Source organism: Pseudoliparis swirei, chromosome 17, assembly GCF_029220125.1.
Source record: "Pseudoliparis swirei isolate HS2019 ecotype Mariana Trench chromosome 17, NWPU_hadal_v1, whole genome shotgun sequence".
NCBI classification, from domain to species: domain Eukaryota; kingdom Metazoa; phylum Chordata; class Actinopteri; order Perciformes; family Liparidae; genus Pseudoliparis; species Pseudoliparis swirei.
This window is the reverse complement of record NC_079404.1, coordinates 744,201-763,826: the sequence shown is the minus strand read 5'-3', so window position 1 is coordinate 763,826 and position 19,626 is coordinate 744,201. Positions and strand designations below refer to the sequence as shown.

At 54.3% G+C, this 19,626-nt stretch overlaps 1 protein-coding gene across 3 annotated transcripts in view; it reads left to right on the top strand.

The window, feature by feature from the left end:
• LOC130207655 (sorbin and SH3 domain-containing protein 1) overlaps positions 1-19,626 on the top strand; it is a 42,645-nt gene that overhangs the window by 18,277 nt on the left and 4,742 nt on the right. For 2 of the 3 annotated variants that reach the window (XM_056436346.1, XM_056436347.1), the window contains exons 12-22: positions 1,029-1,143; positions 2,431-2,514; positions 8,424-8,473; positions 9,963-10,141; positions 13,879-13,943; positions 14,050-14,220; positions 14,524-14,570; positions 18,394-18,508; positions 18,599-18,724; positions 18,792-18,986; positions 19,121-19,585. In XM_056436346.1, coding sequence (XP_056292321.1) covers positions 1,029-1,143; positions 2,431-2,514; positions 8,424-8,473; positions 9,963-10,141; positions 13,879-13,943; positions 14,050-14,220; positions 14,524-14,570; positions 18,394-18,508; positions 18,599-18,724; positions 18,792-18,986; positions 19,121-19,585 — 1,612 coding nt within the window. Of the gene's footprint in view, positions 1-1,028; positions 1,144-2,430; positions 2,515-8,423; positions 8,474-9,962; positions 10,142-11,564; positions 12,909-13,878; positions 13,944-14,049; positions 14,221-14,523; positions 14,571-18,393; positions 18,509-18,598; positions 18,725-18,791; positions 18,987-19,120; positions 19,586-19,626 lie in introns of all 3 variants that reach the window. The other variant, XM_056436348.1, reaches the window with a different exon arrangement.

Here is a 19,626-nt window from a genome sequence, read left to right as displayed (position 1 = left end):
CCACTATTCTTCCACGTTCCTCCCGTTTGCCAATAGGATTTCAAATCGATCCAATTTCATTTGCAGAGCCGTCAGCTTCTCCACGATGTTGTCATTCTGACGGTTTAATGCCAAAGTCTGAGTGCCAACAACTCTGCCCAACGCGTCAATCATGTCGGGCAGCCTTAGCTTTTAACGGCTGTCACCGTTTCCTTAATTTTCCGATAAACCAGGGCAGCGCCAAATCCAAACAGCAGAAATCCTGTAATCAAAGTTCCGAATAGGTAGATGTCTTCACGCCTCCACGGAGAGTGGTGCTAGGCACAAGACCCGCCACGCCCACGCGTCCATCGTGTATCCAGCAACATTCGTCCCGCAGGACAGGCAGGTTCCCCGAACCCGAGCTTCTCGTCGAGAAGATGGTGTCAATTGCGTTTAAGGACCAGTTGATTACGTCCATGGTTTTTAGTTCGAAGAGCGATGCGGAGAGAGTCTCACAAGTATAGAGACAGACAAGACATGACGAGAGAGCCAAGCAGGGAGGGGAAGGTCATGGGGAGGAGAGGGGGAGAAAAGTGCGACCGCCTCCGTCGAGAGCCAAATCCAAATGAAGGAGGACAGGTGATGGAGGATAAACTAGAGCTGCAGATGACATGTGGAGGCCTTCCTCTTTCCTCGGGGCTTATGCTGCCGGGCATGTCTCTGTAAAAAAGAAAAAGAAATGCTGCTCTTGACCCTCAGAAATGCATGTAATCTGAAGGAGAGTGAATAGCTGCGTCTCCTCCTCGAGTCTCACTGTGGTCCTTTACCACGTGATGCTTATCTGTTCCTGGAAGACGTTCTCCCAGGAAATGCTGCTCTCTGCTTCGTGTCTCTGGCTCTGATCTTGTTTTGCTTATCGAGTTACTGAGCCGTGGATTGTTTCCACATCGTCATTAGAGGGAGCGCGAGGGCAGGAGCTAAATAATATCTTAGCCCGTATGCTGGTTGCCATGGAGACTACTTGATAAGGATCGGCTCTCTTCTCCCCCGCCCCTCCCCTCCAACAGGAACGAGTGGGAGCCCCCGGATAAGAAGGTGGACACCAGGAAGTATCGCGCCGAGCCCAGGAGCATCTTTGAGTACGAGCCGGGGAAGTCGTCGGTGCTGAAGCTGGAGAGAACGGTACGCCCGCCGCCCGCCTCCTCCTGTCGGTGTGCATGTCTGTGTAAGCTGCCCCCCCCCCACACCCCCACCCTCCACCGCTGCACCGAAGCTCCCGGGTGGCAGCCTCACTAGCGACGTAGACTCAATCGCCATGTGCGCCACGTCCCTGGAGGGTGTCCTGTTGCGCTGACAGACGCTCCTGCCGGGGGAGGGGAGGGGGGAGGGAGAGCCGCTGACTCCCCGTCTTCAATTTGAGGTGATTGGGTCGGATCGGCGTGAAAAGGATCCAGGCGCAAAACATGGATCCTGCCGGTGTTTCCCGGAGGGGGGTGTAGCGCTCCGCTCCACTCGGGGCTCCAGCCGCGGCGGCGTGCGCCCCGTCCAATGGCGCGGCTTCTCTGAGTCCTTGAGGTCTTTAGATGACGAGCTTTGTTCCAGAAAATAGATAATTGGCAGCTGCTCCCGAGACCCACGGTGTAATATTTACCGAAAGGAGAGCGCGTGCATTTAGCCGGTAGGATTTGTATCGTGAAGAAGATGATGATGTAACGACTGCTCGTCTTCGCTGACATCCGGCTCGTGGCCGTCTGATCCCAGCAGATACATCGTGAGAGAGTTCTGGGAGGCGACAGACCGGCTGTTATCCAGCCTCCGTTGCTGCGGTTTTGTTCTCCTCTGGGCTGAACGATGGGTCACCAGCCCGGATGTGAATATGTCTTTTTAAAGATGTTCTCCTACGTCTCCTTGCATGTTCTGTTCGTCGTCAGCGTTGCTCGGCCGATTCGAATGAAATGAAAACAATTAATATGCGGTCTACTTTCCTGGGGGTCATATTTTGTATGTATTACCTGAATGCATACATGTACATTTTAAATGTTTTTGGTTAATCAAACCTGAACGTTCAGTAAGTAACCGTAACTTTATTCATGTGAATGTAATCTGATTTTGTGGGTAATATATACTTATTTACTTTCTACTCTGATGAGTAGATACCACTCTCATGTCCAGTAAATATAAAGCTAGAGCCAGCCACTACTGAGCTTAGCTTAGCATAAAGACTGGTGACAGTGTTCCTTAGTTTCTTCGTGCTAAGCTAACTGGCGGCTGGCCGCGGCTTCATGTTGACAGACTTCTCCAGTAAAGGATCCACGTGTGAAACTATAACTTGAATGGCCGTGAACACACAGTCCTTGAACCCTCCAGCGGGCAGCCCGATGTGCTGCGACGCTGTCGTGACCTGGTGTGTGTGTATTCTGTCTGAACTGTCTTCTCTTTGTCTTTCTCCTCTTGTTGCCATGCCCCTAGACTCAGGATGTAAATCCAGAAGATGTAGATTTAGAGAATGAGCCTTGGTATAAATTCTTTTCAGAGATGGAGTTTGACGACGCGGTAAGTGGCCGCTGTCTTTAAGTGACGGTGTTTTCCTGCATGTGATAACATCCCTGTTCCTAAAACCAGCTGTCTGTCGGCTCCTCCTGAGTCATGGATGTGTTGATCCTGCACATAAGAGGTGATGTGAACTAAATGTACTACCATGTGTCCCACAGCGTTGCTTGATGAGGGCGACGTCTGCACACCTTTTCATCATAAACTCTGTTTCTTCAAACCGTTGTTGGATGTCTTCCCATCGGCGGTTTGACTGCTCGTCATCCTCGTCATCACCTCACACGCGTTGGAAGGACGTTTAACCCCCGGGTCTAAAACAGATCTATTGTTGTCTTCTTCAAAAGTCTCTCAGCTCTCAGAAAGCTGTCTCATTATGTGAGCTGCGGCAAGTCAGATATTTAATATAGTTGTATTGTTCGTGCTTTGGTTGTCCGTGTTGTCGTCGGGCAGCGTTGATAACCTATCTATTTAAATCAGTTTTGAGTCATCGCCGCCCCTCCTGGCGGTTCTTCTCCCATGCCGGTGACTCCATGCCGAGAGCGTGGCAGCTCGTGCGGCCGGTGACTCATCCAGGAGTCTCTCTTCAGTCTGCGGTCCTCGCGAGCATTCGGCTCCAGGATAATAATAATTGCCGCGACTGCTATCTGGCACGTTTACCAAAATACCCAAACGGGCGCGTCGAGGCGCCTGCCGGCACCGGACGAGCCTCCCGGCAGGCGTCGGTTCCCCTCGCTGTCGGTCGCACGAGGTCACGCCCGGCTGCAGCCCGGTGTCTGTGCGCAGGAGGGCGAGCCTCTCGGGCTCCTGGCGGCCGGGAGGTTTGCCAGATGCTCTCGGCTTGAAGGATGGCTCCTCTTTAATGTCAAAGTCACTCCGAAAGCAGCGCCGGGTCTGCGTAGCGTTTGACCTCGAGGCCCGGCGGACACTCCGGCTCATCGAGAGTCTGATTGACGTATCGGCATTCGCTCGCTGGAGGGATCCGGTTGGAAGTCTGCAAGAAGCCACAGCGCCCAGCGTTAAAGGGTACCTGTAGTGCAAAATAACAACGTGCTACATCCATTCGGCGCATCAAATAAATCATATTTACCCCGCCGCTATTGTCAACAAGTCACGCATAGCCCGAGGATTTACATTTCTTTGTCAACATTCCGAGTCCGTGGGCGCAGCCATTTTGCTAGTTATTTACTCCAGCTCAAAGCTAACTATGACGTAGAGTCGTTGAAAGGAATTCAGCCAATCCGGAGCCACTTCTACACGCGTTGCTTCTTGGGATAGATCGGTGGCCTCAAGAATTACACAATCTATATCAGGGGTGCTCAATACGTCGATCGTGGCGACCTGCCAGTCGATCGCGGCGTAGTATTGGTAGATCGCATGACATTAAAAAAAATTGGCCCGCCCCCCTGTCACTTTCTCTATAGCGCCACATTACAGCAGAAGCACGTCATTTCTGTCTCTACGTGTTGCTCTGACAGTCCTCTGCCCGCCGTCTCGTGCGCCGCGGAGCTCCCGACACCGGTTTGCGCGCATCGGGACGGACGGAGCAAAGAAAAAGTCACTAGCACCCCCGAACATGTGGGCCGAACATTGCATCAATGAAAGACATCTCCAGCGCTGGCTTATGCGCCATGTAGCTATCAAGCTCACTCTTTTGTGTGAAGCAGATGAGGTCTAATGACACTATCAGGGCTCTCAAGTCTCACGCATTGAGCGTGAGACTCACGCATTTCGGTCTTATCTCACGCACTCCCGCCACACATCTAATTCCTCACGCTGAAAAAACCTCTCGGCTATTTAATGCTTGAATGCAGGGGTGCTCAATACGCCGATCGATTGTTGAGTAGAAATAGTCACTAGCAACCCCGTCGACAACTCTTTTCGGTTCGATGCGGCGCGCAACAGTCAGCTGTATCGGGTGCTGATGGAAATCTCACGCTTGCCTGTCTTCAAAACTTGAGAGCCCTGCTATATCATCGGACATAAGTTCGTGCTCTTTACAACAAATGCACTCTATGTCTGTTTTCTGTGGCACACATTTCCCACAACTGCACCAAACGTCCGCCGACTTGCGTGCACGGTCCGCACGGTGAAGCATCTGGACCGGCGGTCCTTCGGCATCAACTTCATCAGAATCATCGCTATCATCGCTGTCACAATTCACTAAATGGGGATAGTCTGCTTTTAATGGTTCAAACAAGTATCCAGTTGCTGAATCAGACAATCTTTCATCGTCCATATAATCAATCTCTCAGCATTTGTTTGCGAGCGCTCGACGTTGTTTATATTGTTATCTGAACACATCCGCTGTGGCTGGCTGTCGATCTATCAACAATCTGACGTCACACCACCCGCGACATATTCAAGCTCCAGTGCACTGTCGCATGTCGGAGTTGAGGACTTTGAACAGCCTAAACTACGTATTGTTATTGAATACTGGACCGTCAGTGCATGAATAACCTTTAGAAACACATTATCTTTTGATCTGGCTACATATTGTTTTGCACTACAGGTACCCTTTAAACGAACCACTTCCACTAATGAAGTCGTAATACTCGACGGGATGAAAAGTTCCTCCGATCGACGTCGTCCTGCCGGCCCTCTTGTGGCTCACGCCGCTCATTAGCCAGCTAAATACCTCTAAAGGGCTGAGTGCAAGTCACACATCAGGTCATCCTACGCGGCTCTCATCATGTCTCTTCCTCTTCATCCCGTCCGATCATCATTACATCATCATTACATCACCATTACATCACCTCACAGCCACTGGGTGAGAATCTGTGTGTCCTCACAGTGAGGGTCCTCCTGATGGTCAAACATAAGCCAGTGATGGTGGCTGGCTGGAGGTAGAGGGGGCCACACTTAGTTATGGTTCAGGAAGAGCCTCCTGCCCCCCCCCCCATGACTCAACATGGGGAGCATGTGCAGACGGGGGGGGGGGGGGCTGCTGAGTTACATCCCCCCCCCCCCCGACCCCTGATTCTAAAGGAGGCGACTCTGTAAGCCCTCCAGCTCATTGTGCGTTCATATTTAACCTCTGCTCCACACTTGGCCTTTACCTTTAAGCGTTTCGCAGAGATGAGAGGGGGGCGGGGCTCTAACCGGCTCTAACCGGCCCCTCTCACTGGGGGAGCTGTTTGTTTTCACCGGTACACATCAACACAAATAAGGTGCTGGAAAGAATGAGATTCATGTGACCATGACCTACTCATGATCGCTATTTTGAATATGAAAGCGGCCGGGTGGCCGGGGACACCTGTTAGGAAACGGCACGCAGAAGAAGGTTGTAGAAACAGAGTCACCGGCGCCCCGTGAACTCCACCAGCTCCACCAGCTCCACCAGCTCCACCAGCTCCACCAGCACCACCAGCTCCACCAGCTTCACCAGCTCCACCAGCTCCATGAGCACCACCAGCTTCACCAGCTCCACCAGCTCCACCAGCTCCATGAGCACCACCAGCTTCACCAGCTTCACCAGCTCCACCAGCTCCACCAGCTCCACCAGCTCCACCAGCACCACCAGCTCCACCAGCTCCACCAGCTCCACCAGCTCCATGAGCACCACCAGCTCCACCAGCTCCATGAGCACCACCAGCTTCACCAGCTCCACCAGCTCCACCAGCTCCATGAGCACCACCAGCTCCACCAGCTCCACCAGCTCCACCAGCTTCACCAGCACCACCAGCACCACCAGCTCCACCAGCTCCATGAGCACCACCAGCTTCACCAGCTCCACCAGCTCCACCAGCTCCATGAGCACCACCAGCACCACCAGCTCCACCAGCTTCACCAGCTTCACCAGCTTCACCAGCTTCACCAGCTTCACCAGCTCCACCAGCACCACCAGCTTCACCAGCTCCACCAGCACCACCAGCTCCACCAGCTCCACCAGCACCACCAGCTCCATGAGCACCACCAGCTTCACCAGCTCCACCAGCTTCACCAGCTCCACCAGCTCCATGAGCACCACCAGCTTCACCAGCTTCACCAGCTCCACCAGCTCCATGAGCACCACCAGCTACACCAGCTCCATGAGCTCCACCAGCTCCACCAGCTTCACCAGCTCCATGAGCACCACCAGCTCCACCAGCTCCATGAGCACCACCAGCTTCACCAGCTTCACCAGCTTCACCAGCTCCACCAGCTCCACCAGCTCCACCAGCTCCACCAGCTTCACCAGCTCCATGAGCACCACCAGCTCCACCAGCTCCATGAGCACCACCAGCTTCACCAGCTTCACCAGCTTCACCAGCTTCACCAGCTCCACCAGCTTCACCAGCTTCACCAGCTCCATGAGCACCACCAGCTTCACCAGCTTCACCAGCTCCACCAGCTCCATGAGCACCACCAGCTACACCAGCTCCACCAGCTCCACCAGCTCCACCAGCTTCACCAGCTCCATGAGCACCACCAGCTCCACCAGCTCCATGAGCACCACCAGCTTCACCAGCTTCACCAGCTTCACCAGCTTCACCAGCTCCACCAGCTTCACCAGCTTCACCAGCTCCACCAGCTCCACCAGCTCCACCAGCTTCACCAGCTTCATCCTCACCGCTTCGTTCACGCCGCTGTTGGCATCTCGTGTTTTTACACTCTCTTCCTCCATCTTCCTTTTTCTTTCACTATTGGGAAGGAAACGTCCCACGCAGTAATCTGATAAGTGTGGGATTAGTTTTCCTCCTTTAAATAAAGAGAGGTTCACATAAACTGTGACACTAATCACGCGTCTGGTAAATAATCAGATTAAGATGCCATTCCTTTACTCCAGATAAGCTTCCATGCTTGTTTCCTGTTTACTTTCCACTGATGGTGTGTGTGTGTCTGTGTCTGTCTGTCTGTGTGTGTTTGTTTGTGTGTGTCTGTGTGTGTCTGTGTCTGTCTGTGTGTGTGTGTGTGTGTATTAGCCCGATTACCCCGGGTGCAAGAGGACACTCTTCTCCCCCTGATATCAGATTTGACGTGGCGAGGGCAAGCTGTAGATTATTCACCGCCGTGTTCCCCGAGTGGACATGGAACATTTGTCTTTATAAATAGACAAAGATAGGCCTTTATTCTGAAAGGTTATAAATGATCATCCTGCCCCGGCAACTAAGTGTCGAGGCATGTTGTGACGGCGCGGTGGAGAATGCTCCTCGCCCGCGTGCGAGCGGACGCTCGGGGATTGTGCAATCGTATTTGCAAACAACACTTGCGCTCTTATTCATAGTGCGCCGTGTCACATCCGTTATTTTTACCTGCTGTGACGTCTGAAGAGAGGGGAGCAACAGAAACAGGGGGCTAAAATTAGTTGTCCCCAAACCATTCACCACACTGAGGCCCTGTGGAGACACGACCTCACTGCGCCTTCATTATCCACTCTCTGTTTGTTTCTGCCTTCATGTTCTACAACTTGTTATAATGACTTCATTTGACTATTATTTGCTTCGTCAATTAGCATTTGTGTCTCTTTTTGTCTCTTTAAGTGTGTGAGATCGAGTGTGTGTGTGTGTGTGTGTGTGTAATTGGGCCTGCTTGCAGCACCAGCTGGTTGATTGTCCCCGGTCTGGTCCGGTGGTAATGAGAGTGACTCAATACCAGACAAAAGAGAAGCTTCACTGGGAGACAGCAGCCCATTGGCTGAGCCGGTGACAGCCCCCTCCCCCCGCGTGGGTGCCCCCTGACCGATGCACGCCCACCCGCCCGTTCCCCCTCCCCTCTTCCCACTGCCGCTTGTTTTCTCCAACTTGCATGCTGGCCAAAACACACGCTTACTCCTCCATGTCCAGCCCAGTGCGGAGAAGCTGAGAACCGGCCGCTCGAGACCCAGAACCCGGAGCGCCGAGGACCAGAAGAGAGAGCGGCCTGCGGCTCGTGCTCCCGCTGGAGGAGAGCTTCCTGTGGATCTATCAATGACTTCTTTGTTTGGTTTGTTGCAGAGCGCCCCCGCGTTCAGCCCCCTGGAAGCTGCCTCCGACCTGCAGCAGTAGTAAGTTGTTCCAGGGCTCCGGCTCTCAGCTCTCCTCCCTTCCAGCATGCGGGTGATTATCTAAGGCCCGTTATGGGGAGAGATGTCCGCGCTCTCCACCCGGTGGAGCAGCGGGGGGGCTCCCGCTTCCCGAGCTCCCAGAACAGCGTGTCCTCTGTGCGTCGTCCACGCCGTGTGTCGGGAGGGTGGGAGCCATGGCCGCTATGCGGGGACTTATTTAAAGACGGCAACCTGGATGTCACTGGGATCCAGGGCACTCGCCCAGCTGCCGCATAACTTAAAAACCGTTATCTCCTCCCGGCCGAGCGCCTGGCGGAAGAGGATGCCGGCTGGAGCCGAGCCGCCCGGCGCTTTAGTCCCTATGAGATTGACGTCTTCTATTTTCGTTTGCGTAATAAAATGTGAGGAATTCAGGACCGAGCCGCGGCGACTGCCTCGCGCTCGCAGTCCGGGGGGAAAATAAACTTCCTCCCTCCATTTGCGCTCAGAACTTTCCATCTGCTACACGCATTATGTCACCGCGGCCGAGGACGTGGAGACAGATCCCGACGCGGCTCGTTAACGCACCGGCTGTCGCTCATCGGGAGGGGAAGGAGGCTCCTCACGCTCACTGATCAAAGGAAACGTCAAGTCATAAAGTGACTTCCTCCAGAGCCACACATGTTCAGGGCAGGATGTTGTTCTCTGTCTTCCTCTGGCGTCTGAGATCAGAGACTTTGAGAAGAAGACAGTCGCTCTGTCATTTGTTTGTAAAACGCTAAACCATACGCGACATTACACGGGTGAGACACCCTGTGTGTCGCCATGTATTTGTCAGAGATGGATCGTTTTAGCGGCCTCGCCCTAACAGGCAGTCGTCCTAGCGCAGTAATCGGCTGCTGGTCGAGACCGTAAACCTGCAGGAGGTTCAGTCTGTTGATTTAACCACAACCGTCCCAGGATATCTTAAATCTCTCATGGCGCCCGTCCTGCACGTTTCCTGTGTAGCGTTCATGTGAATTCTTGAAAGTAACCCAGAACCAACACGTTTAATGTCTCTGCAGTCAGCAGCCATGAAAGAGCTTCTTGTGTGGAGGTGCAGGAACAAGGAGAGTAATGTCGCCGTACATGTGCTTTACTCTGCATGTACAAGAAGGAGAGCTCAAATAGTCGCCCTCTGTTCAGCCAGCGTGAGTGAAGGGGCGTGTCGGTGTTGTCGTCTCATCACGCGGGAGATTCTCTGTTTGATGAAGACGAGCCGGGGAGCAGCGTGAAGTAAAGCTGAAGCGGTACAGGTGCACCATGGGGGAATGCTCCCCGGACTCACACAGGCGGCCAGCCGGCTCCACATGGACTCCCCGTCTCTCTTTGCCCCGTCGTGTTGTCTCCCAGTCGGCCAGCAGCACCTCCAGAGTCACAACCGCACCACGGCTCCTGAAAATAAAACATGCAACGCGACCCCTCCGAATAAGTCTCTGTTTGACCAGCGTTTCCTCTCGTCGCCGTCTAGCTCCTGCAGCAAGTCTGGCCACAGCGAGGTGGAGCAGGACGGGGGATCGTCCACGGCCGAGCCCGGAGCGCCGGAATGCGACCGCCATGTTTACAAGAGCGTCCTGGAGGGCGGCGACATCCCCTTGCAAGGTCTACGGGCCCTGAACAAGCGCCAAGCCACCTCCTCCTCGGCGAAAGGTAGGAGAGCAGCCGCGGTGTGTGTGTGTGTGTGTGTGTGTGTGTCTGTGTGTGAGTGTGTGTGTCTGAGTGTGTGTGTGTGTGTGTCTGTGTGTGTGTCTGTGTGTGTGTGTGTGTGTCTGTGTGTGTGTGTGTGTGTGTCTGTGTGTCTGTGTGTGTGTGTGTGTGTGTCTGTGTGTGTGTGTGTGTGTGTGTGTGTGTGTCTGTGTGTGTGTGTGTGTGTGTGTGTGTGTGTGTGTGTGTGTGTGTGTGTGTGTGTGTGTGTGTGTGTGTGTGTGTGTGTGTGTGTGTGTGTGTGTGTGTGTGTGTGTGTGTGTGTGTGTGTGTGTGTGTGTGTGTGTGTGTGTGTGTGTGTGTGTGTGTGTGTGTGTGTGTGTGTGAGTGTGTGTGTGTGTGTGTGTGTGTGTGTGTGTGAGTGTGTGTGTGTGTGTGTGTGTGTGTGTGTGTGTGTGTGTGTGTGTGTGTGTGTGTGTGTGTGTGTGTGTGTGTGTGTGTGTCTGTGTGTGTGTGTGTGTGTGTGTGTGTGTGTAAGGCCTGCTGAGGCAGAGTGAATTACAGACGCGCTCAAAGCCTCAGACGGGGAGACATGTGTTTCTAGTTACGTTGTCTTTGCTCTCAGACCTCGCGGCATCGACCAATCACCTCGCAGCGTTCATTCCCCCGCCAGCTTTTGATTTATTATTGATGCCGTGGATGTTTTCATCAAAGTGTGCCGGCCATCTGCTTTGGAAAACTCACGGAGGGAGAGAGGTTGTCTCGCTAAGTCGATGGAAGCTAACCTTGGAGAGTTTAACCCCCCCCACACACACACACACACACACACACACACACCACAACCACCTCTTGCTCCAGTTGTGATCCGCCGGTCGCTAGGCAGGCTGAGGGCAAGACTCCAGAGAGGGGATGGATGAGAAGTGAGATAAACAGGAGGGACGGGGGAGGCATGAGTCAGCTGTCAGTGAGAGGTCTGAAGCATGGCCGGGGGGGGGGGGGGGGAATGTGACAGTCAGGTCTGACGGCCACGATGCCCTCTGTGTCCACGCCGTGTGGTGGAGGAGCGTCCACCGTGTGCAGGAGGTCATGTGACGCGTGAATGAAAACAAACTGCAACGTGTTGTTTGTGTCTTTTATCTTTTTGTTTTAAATGTCCTGATACTGCAGTCAGTGGGAAGAATTCCTAAACGACCTCCAACATCACATAACATCTCATATTGCTGTCTTAACACTTTATGTCCCACGTGTTTCTGTGACAACAATAACACGGCTGACAGTCGGTCGATATCCTTGTGCATCGAGTCTCTGACTGGATGCACAAGGCATCCGGTTCCTCTTTAGAAATGTGCCTGACTGTTTGAGTGTGTGTGACCCTGTGCCCATTGTAATCTAATATGTTGTTTATTCTGTTGTCCTGCATGCTTGCCAGTGGATTATAAAGGTGGGAATGGCTGTATAGTTTCACCCTGCTCCTCTGTAAACGGTCCATCGACTCTTGCCGGTAGTGCGATAGGCCTCCAGTGTCAGAGTATGAAGCCTCCCTCTGCTGCCAAAGCCCGCATCCCCCAAATCCTGCCCTCTAAATTCAAGCCCAAGCCGCTGCCGCCCAGCGGCGACGGCGAGGAGCGCGGCCGGACTCGAGCCGCCGGGCCCCCGAAGGCTCACAGCTGCGAGGATCTGTACGCGGGCCCGCCGCGCGGGGAGGGCGGGCGCCGCTCGGCCTCGGAGTCCGGCTCCGAGTGCGGGGACGGCCTCAGGAACGTCTCCCCCGCCATCAGGAGGAGCGCGGCCGACTTCTCCGGCCTGTACAGGACCATGCATCGCATCCAGCGGCCCGGCCCGGCCGGGCGCGGCGTCCGCGGCATGGCGTCTCGCTTTGAGAAGACGAAGGCCGGCGAGGGCGAGAGGTCAGAGGCGGACGACGGGGCCGGCGTTCCGCGGGCGGCGGTGTCGTCGCGGGTCAACGAGTTTGAGGTGATCATCCGGCGGTCCGCCTCGGCGCCCTGCCGCTCCTCCTCCCTGCCCACCCTGTACTCCGGCTCCGCCCACAGCCCCGCCCACAGCCCCGCCCACCTCTACAGGGCCTCTGCCGTGTCGGCCGAGTCACTTTTGGTAGCTGGCAGCACCCGGAGAGAAGCCTGCTCCCCGGTGGACGGCAGGAGCTGTGGGGAGGAGGAGGAGTCACCAGAGGTCAGACACAAGGTCAGGACTGACTCCCCCCCCAACACTGAGGCCGAGATCGAGCGGATCTTCAGTCACGGTTCCCCAGAACTGAACCACCAGCACGTGGGTGGATCCCAAAGTCCTCCTGCCCTGCTTACAGGATCGCCTCTGCACCACCACCCCCAACACCACCACCTGGACCATCAACTCCTCCTCCAACCCAGCAAGTGCAAAGGCTCGTGCCCCGCCTCTTACACCCGCTTCACCACCATCCGGCGGCACGAGCGGCAGCAGGCCTCCACCCGACAGGAGAGGCTGCCGCCGCCGGAGAGGAAGGCCACGCTGCCCGGGAACCTCTTCCTCATGGGCCCGGCTCCCTTCAGGCTACGGAAGAACCTGCAGAGCCAGCCGAGTCGGAGGAGCGCGCTGGCCACGAAGGTGACGCCCGGCGCCGTGTCTCCTGAGCCCAGGCCTCTGATCCCGCGCCGCCTGTCCTCCCTGGAGGTCCTGGAGAGGCTGAGTAACGCAGACGAAGGCCACATTGACCCCCTGAGTAACGGGCGGGGCTCGGACGCCAACGGGAACCTCCTGCAGCCGCCGCACCGCAGAGGTGGCTATCTCCATCCCTTCCCCACCGTCACCTCTCACCCCTCTCTGTGGTTACTCATTTATCTCCGCTCTCTCTCTTCACCTTTGTGTCCCCTTTTCTCCACAAAGCGACGTCGCCGCCCTCCATCTTTAGTCTGTGTGGTGTGTTTACAAAGTGACAGGGGAGCCTCCATCTCATTGTGTCAGTGTGCTGCTTGGTGCTCCTCATTTCACTGTGAATGAATCCCGGTTCTGCTCGTGGTAACGTATACACACACATTCCTCCTGGTGACATCAGATTTGAGTTGTATGCCAGGAGCCGTCCTGGACAACACAACGCAGAGGGTTGTGATCCACCATGAGAGCCTGAAGGAAACAACGCCTTCCCTAAAGCTAGGATCCCTCTGCGATGGTTAAGCAGGATCCATGACGTTGCATACGCTCTCTCAAACTGATGTCTCACCACCTTTACTTCTGTTGTTTCTTTTTGGGAACAATCTGCCGTCTTTCATCCTCCCACGATGAAAGCTTTAGTCCCTGCTCTCTCACAGCGGAATGGAACATCTCAGGTGGGGAGCAAACTCAGTCCTGAAGTCATGTGACTAGTGTACACAAGGTGAAGCCTCAGCAGACTCGTGAATGCCGATTGGTCGATCGGTCGAACCATGATGTCGTGTTTATTCTTTTGTAGGTTCCATACCGTCTGTTGAGTTCCATGAACACATCGGTCATCCTGTGGTCATTCCTCTGCATGTGGGAATACATTTGGCTCTGTGGATGTGTGTGTGTGCTTTGGTATGGTGTTCATTCAGAAAGCATGCGTCGTTGTGTTTATGGTATGTTTCTATGATTCTATTCTTTGGAATTGAGGAATTGACTGCAATATCACCATCTTCTATTTGACACGTGTTATTCTTTCGGTTGTGTTTGCCTTGAGGTTGCAACGGGAGGAAATGCTTCACGGCGTAATCTCCCTCCCGTCTCTGTTTCAGACTCGTCCCCAGTGCTCGGCGAGAGCCCGGATGAAGTGCTGCGGCGGCGCCACGGGAACAAAGAGGTGAACCTTTACGCCAAGAGGAGCTGGGTTGTGAATGGGGAGATCACATTTTACACGTAACCACTGGGAGTGGGAGAGGATGAAGCTCCGTCTGGTTTCCCGGCAGAAAATCTTGGAGGAGCAGCGGCGGCTGAAGCGGGAACAGGAAGAGGCCGACACGGCGTCCAGGCGGCACACGGGCATCGTGCCCACGCACCACCAGTTCATCACCAACGAGCGCTTCGGAGACCTGCTCAACATCACCGACAACGCGGAGAAGAGGAAGTCGGGCGTGGAGGTACGATGCAGCGCCGCGTCTTATCCTTCTGTAAGCAGGAAGCCACAGCGAGGGAGGAGCTTAGGGGCCTGCAGCGGAGAGCGCCCCGTCATGTGGCGTCAGAGTCACGGCGAACCTGTCACACGGAGCGCTGAGCCGACTCCAGATCCTCTTCACGCGTCACACCTGACGACGTGCGGCAGGACGGGTCGGACGGGTCAACATCCACGCGGGTGTTTTTCATCTTTTCCTTCAATGAGTAAAATAATGATAATAACATTGAGTCGTGAGAGTGAAACTGGTCTCCTTCTCGTTCCCACACAGAGAACTCCGGCCATGGCTCGCTTCGACTTCAGGGCAGAAACTCTAAAGTGAGTCAGAGGTTGTTATTGCTTGTTATGTTGGGTGTGTTTGGGTTTATGCTCCTTGAGGAGATTTACACACGAGCATTAGTTTTGTCTTAATCAACACGTCAGGAAACTAGAACGGGCACTCGGTAGAGCGCATACCTTCACATATCACAAGATTTAAAACATTTACATGATGGCGCGGCTGTGTCCAGTCGCCGTCGCGGCAGCTCCGCGGAGATTGTGCGCTCTTTTAGTTTTTGTGTTTATTTTTAATATTTTCTTTGCCACAAACACATCGGCACTAACAACATACGACCGCAGCACACTTTTGGACATAAACTTTTGCGCAAAACAAGGGTTTTTGTCCACTTTTTCCATCGATCCAGCGTGGCCGGCAGAGATTGTACGAGCGAACCACAACAACAACAGTGGAGCCGCTACTACGGGGAGACGACGAAAACATCGAGGGAAACGGAGCGAATTCGGAACAGACTGAGAGTTCAAGCCCACCGTCCACCTTTGCCCAGCATCCTTCTTGCTAACGTCCAGTCTCTGGAAAATAAGATGGATGATTTTAGGGCAAGGATCAGATTCCAACGGGACATGCGGGATTGTAACATCTTTTGTCTGACGGAAACTTGGCAGAACAGGCTGGTGACGGAACGAGTCATATGCCCAACCGAGTCCTTCACTGTTTTCCGTGCAGACAGAACGGAAGAGTCTGGTAAATCTAAGGGTGGAGGGTTTGCTTCATGACAAACAACATGTGGTGCGACCCCAAGAACATTAAGACTCTTTCTCGCTCCTGCTCGCGAACCTGGAACATCTGACGATCTCATGCCGTCCATTCTACCTTCCCGGGAGTTCAGCTCGGTCATCACCACAGCCGCTACATTCCACCACAAGCGGACACCGACGTAGCACTATCGGACCTACATGATGTGTTATGTCGGCATCAGAACAAGTATCCCGAGCGGCTGTGGTGGTGGCTGGGGACTTTAACAAGGCAAACCTAAAAAGTCATGCCGAACTTTCACCAGCACATTACGTGTGCTACCAGAGGGAAAGAACGTTGGACCACTGCTATACGCCATTCAAGAGAGGCTACAAGGCTGTCTCTCTCCCTCGTTAGGGAAATCAGACCATGCCGCCATTTTTCTGCTTCCGGAGTATAAACAAAGGATCGCGGGAAGCGGTAGTGACGAGGAACGAATGCGGTGGTCTGACCAATCAGAGGCTGAGCTACAGGACGCTCTGAGTATTGTCGACTGGGACATGATCCAATCCAGTTCCAGTGACGTCAGCGAGTTTATGGAAGTAGCAATGAGCCTCATAGCAACGCTTAGCGGACACCATCGTCCCCACGGTAAAAGTTAGGGTCTTTCCTAACCAAAAGCCGTGGGTTGATAGATCCATCCGTGAAGCTGTGAACGCCCGTACTGCTGCCTATAACTCCGGTCTTGTATCCGCAACATGGACGAGTACAAGGCAGCGGTCTATGGACTGAGGAGGCGGTGAAGAAGGCCAAGAGGAGGTACCGAGACAGAGTGGAATCACAGATGGAGCAGCGCGACACCAGGCGCCTATGGCAGGGGCTACGGACTATCACAGACTACCAGAGCAGACCCGCGCAATGGTGAGTGCCGACGCATCCCTAGCGGACGACCTGAACTCATTTTATGCACGGTTTGAGGCTAGCAACAACAGCGCTAGCTCGCCGGCTAACAACAACACCGTTAGCGTAGCCGAGGTGAGTTTTACCGCTGGGGATGAACACACACTCTCTGTGACCGAGCACAGTGTGAGGAGGGCTCTGTTGAGGGTGAACACCAGGAAAGCTGCAGGTCCAGATGGCATATCTGGGCGAGTACTGAAGACCTGTGCTAACCAGCTAGCTCCAGTGTTCACCACAATATTCAACCTCTACCTGGCTGAGTCCGTGGTCCCCGCCTGCTTCAAGAGATCCACTATTGTCCCTGTGCCCAAGAATGCTTCTCCAGCATGTATGAATGACTACCGACCGGTGGCCCTCACCTCGGTGGTCATGAAATGCTTTGAGAGGCTGATAAAGGACTACATCTGCGCCTTCCTCCCTTCCTCCATGGACCCGCTGCAGTTTGCTTATCGCCCAAACAGATCCACGGATGATGCTGTCTCCCAGGTACTGCACACCACACTCTCTCATCTGGACAGCCAGAGGGGGGCTATGTGAGACTGCTGTTCATTGATTATAGTTCAGCTTTCAACACCATAGATCCCTCCAGAGTGGCCGGCAAGCTGATTGAGCTGGGACTGAACACCCCTGTGTGCTTGGATCCTGGACTTCCTGACCGCCAGGCCACAGGTGGTCAGGGTGGGCAGACACACCTCAAATCCCTCACCCTGAACACAGGATCCCCCAGGGTTGCGTCCTCAGCCCCTACTGTACTCCCTGTACACACATGACTGTGTGGCCAGGTTCAGCTCAACACCATCATCAAGTTTGCGGATGACACAGTGGTGGTGGGCCTGATCTCCGACAACGACGAGAAGGCCTACCTGGAGGAAGTTGCTGATCTGTCACTCTGGTGCCAGGACAACAGCCTCATCATGAATGTCACCAAAACTAAGGAGCTGATTGTGGACTTTAGGAGGGTACAACAACAGAGGACGTACTCACCACTGGGGATTAACGGGACTACTGTGGAGAGGGTGAGCGGGTATAAATACCTGGGAGTCCACATCACCGAGGATCTGACATGGTCAACGAACACAGACACTCTGGTGAGAAAGGCAAGGCAGCGCCTCTACCACCTCAGGCAGCTGAGGAAATTTAAAGTTTCCCAGAGGATCCTTCAGTCCTTCTACTCTGGAGCTGTAGAGAGCGTCCTGACAGGAAGCATCACAGCCTGGTTTGGCAACTGCTCCGCTCAGGACAGGAAGGCTCTGCAGAGAGTAGTGCGTTCGGCTGAGCGCACTATTGGAACTACACTTCCCACCCTGCAGGACTTGTACACCAGGAGGTGCAGAACCAGAGCCGGCAGGATCATGAAGGATCCTCACCACCCCAACAACAGACTGTTTCAGCTGCTGCGGTCAGGCAGGCGCCTCCGTAGTCACGCTGCAAGAACAGAGAGACTGAGACGGAGTTTCTTTCCTCAGGCCATCAGGACTGTGAACTCCGACCTCACCAGGACCCCCACATAGACCCACACAACTGCCCCTCTTAGGCACACACACACACACACACACACACACTTACTGTAAATATTGTGTTGTTTTTTATTTGTAAATAGTGTGTACTTGTTGCCCTTGCACATTCCTGCTGAGCATTGCCACTTTCATTTCACTGCACACCCTGTGTGTGTATGTGACAAATAAAACATCTTGAATCTTGAATCTTGAATCTTGATTGGGCATTGAATTATGAACATGTTGGCATTAGTTGCCAATTGGATAAAAATTGACCGCGCTATGGTAAAAAGAAGATTTTGACCTTTCCATGACCTTGACCTTTGACCCGATCGATCCCAAAATCTAATCAAATGGTCCCCGGATAATAACCAATCATCCCACCAAATTCCATGCAATTCGGTTTAATACTTTTTTTGTTTTGCGAATATACAAATAAATAAATACACGGCGATCAAAACATAACCTTCCGCATCTTCAATGCGAAGGTAATGACTGTTTAGACCAGTGGAATCATAATAATAGATTTAGATGTTAACTTTTAATTAAATGAGGATAAATCCCACCAATCAGTCAACATGAGATCACTCTTCCTTTCATTTGTTTGTTCTTTACTTCTTTCTGTTTCTAATAATAATGAATCAAATTACATTCATAATAATCTATTTTCTAGGGAGTTGCCGTTCCAGAAGGGAGACATCGTCTACATTATTCGGCAGGTGGATCAGAACTGGTATGAAGGGGAGCACCATGGGCGAGTTGGCATCTTCCCTCAAAGTTACGTCGAGGTACGTTTGATCATTTGCATTCAATGTGTAGAAGACGTTTAAACGTCCTGCTGCAGTGGGATTCACCTCGTCTCGTGTGGCCTCCTGTAGCTCCTCCCCCCCACAGAGAAAGCCCAGCCAAAGAAAAGTGCCCCGGTGCAGGTGCTGGAGTACGGAGAGGCCATCGCCCGCTTCAACTTCAACGGGGACACGGTGGTGGAGATGTCCTTCAGGAAGGTGAGAGGCCGCGTTGTGTAGGGTCACCTGTCGCCGCGAGGACCAGCTCACACAGGTGTCTCTGCAGGGGGAGAGGATCACGCTCATCCGCAGAGTGGATGAGAACTGGTACGAAGGCAAAATCCCCGGCACCAACCGGCAAGGCATCTTCCCCGTCACGTACGTGGAAGTGAACCGACGACCGCGCGTGAAGAACGGGATGGAGTACCTGGACCCGCCAGTCAGCCAGTCGCCTCAGCGCAGCACCAGCGCCTCCCCCCAGGTGAGCCGCCGCGCGGCGAGGAGGCGCTCCTCCACGTTCAGCTTGACACCCGCCTTTTTAATTTGTCTCATCTTTCCTCTCCTTTTTCTTTTCCTCCTCTCATCCCCCCATCGCTTCCCGTTGCTCTTTAAAAGCTGTATCGTAACCGTCTGACCACCTCCCCGCTGCCCCTCCCCCGCTCCCCCCGCCGCTCCGTGTCCCCCGAGGTCCACGCCATCTCCTCCGAGTGGATCTCCCTGACCGTGGGGGGGGGGAGCCCCCCCGCCGCCCCCACCCCGCCCCTGCCGCCGCTGCCCTCCGTGTCGTACCGCTGCGGCGAGTACCTGCCCCCGCCCTACTCCATCAGCCCGTACTGCGTCTCCCCCATGGCGTCCCCGTCCGCCTCGCCCCTCCCCCCGCCCTACCCGCCCAGACCCAGCTCCGCCACGCCCTTCCTCACATTCACCCCGCCTCAGGGGGGGGACTTCCTGCTCTCCCTCCACTCTCCGCCCGTGAGCCCCTGTGGGGGGCCGGTGCTGGAGGGCTGGGTGAGGGGGGAGAAGGAGCCGACAGAGGGAGACGGGCGCCACGCGGCCCCGAGGCCCCCGAGCCCCGCAGAGGTATCTTGTGCATGGTGTGCCGTGTTGCATCCCAGGCTCAG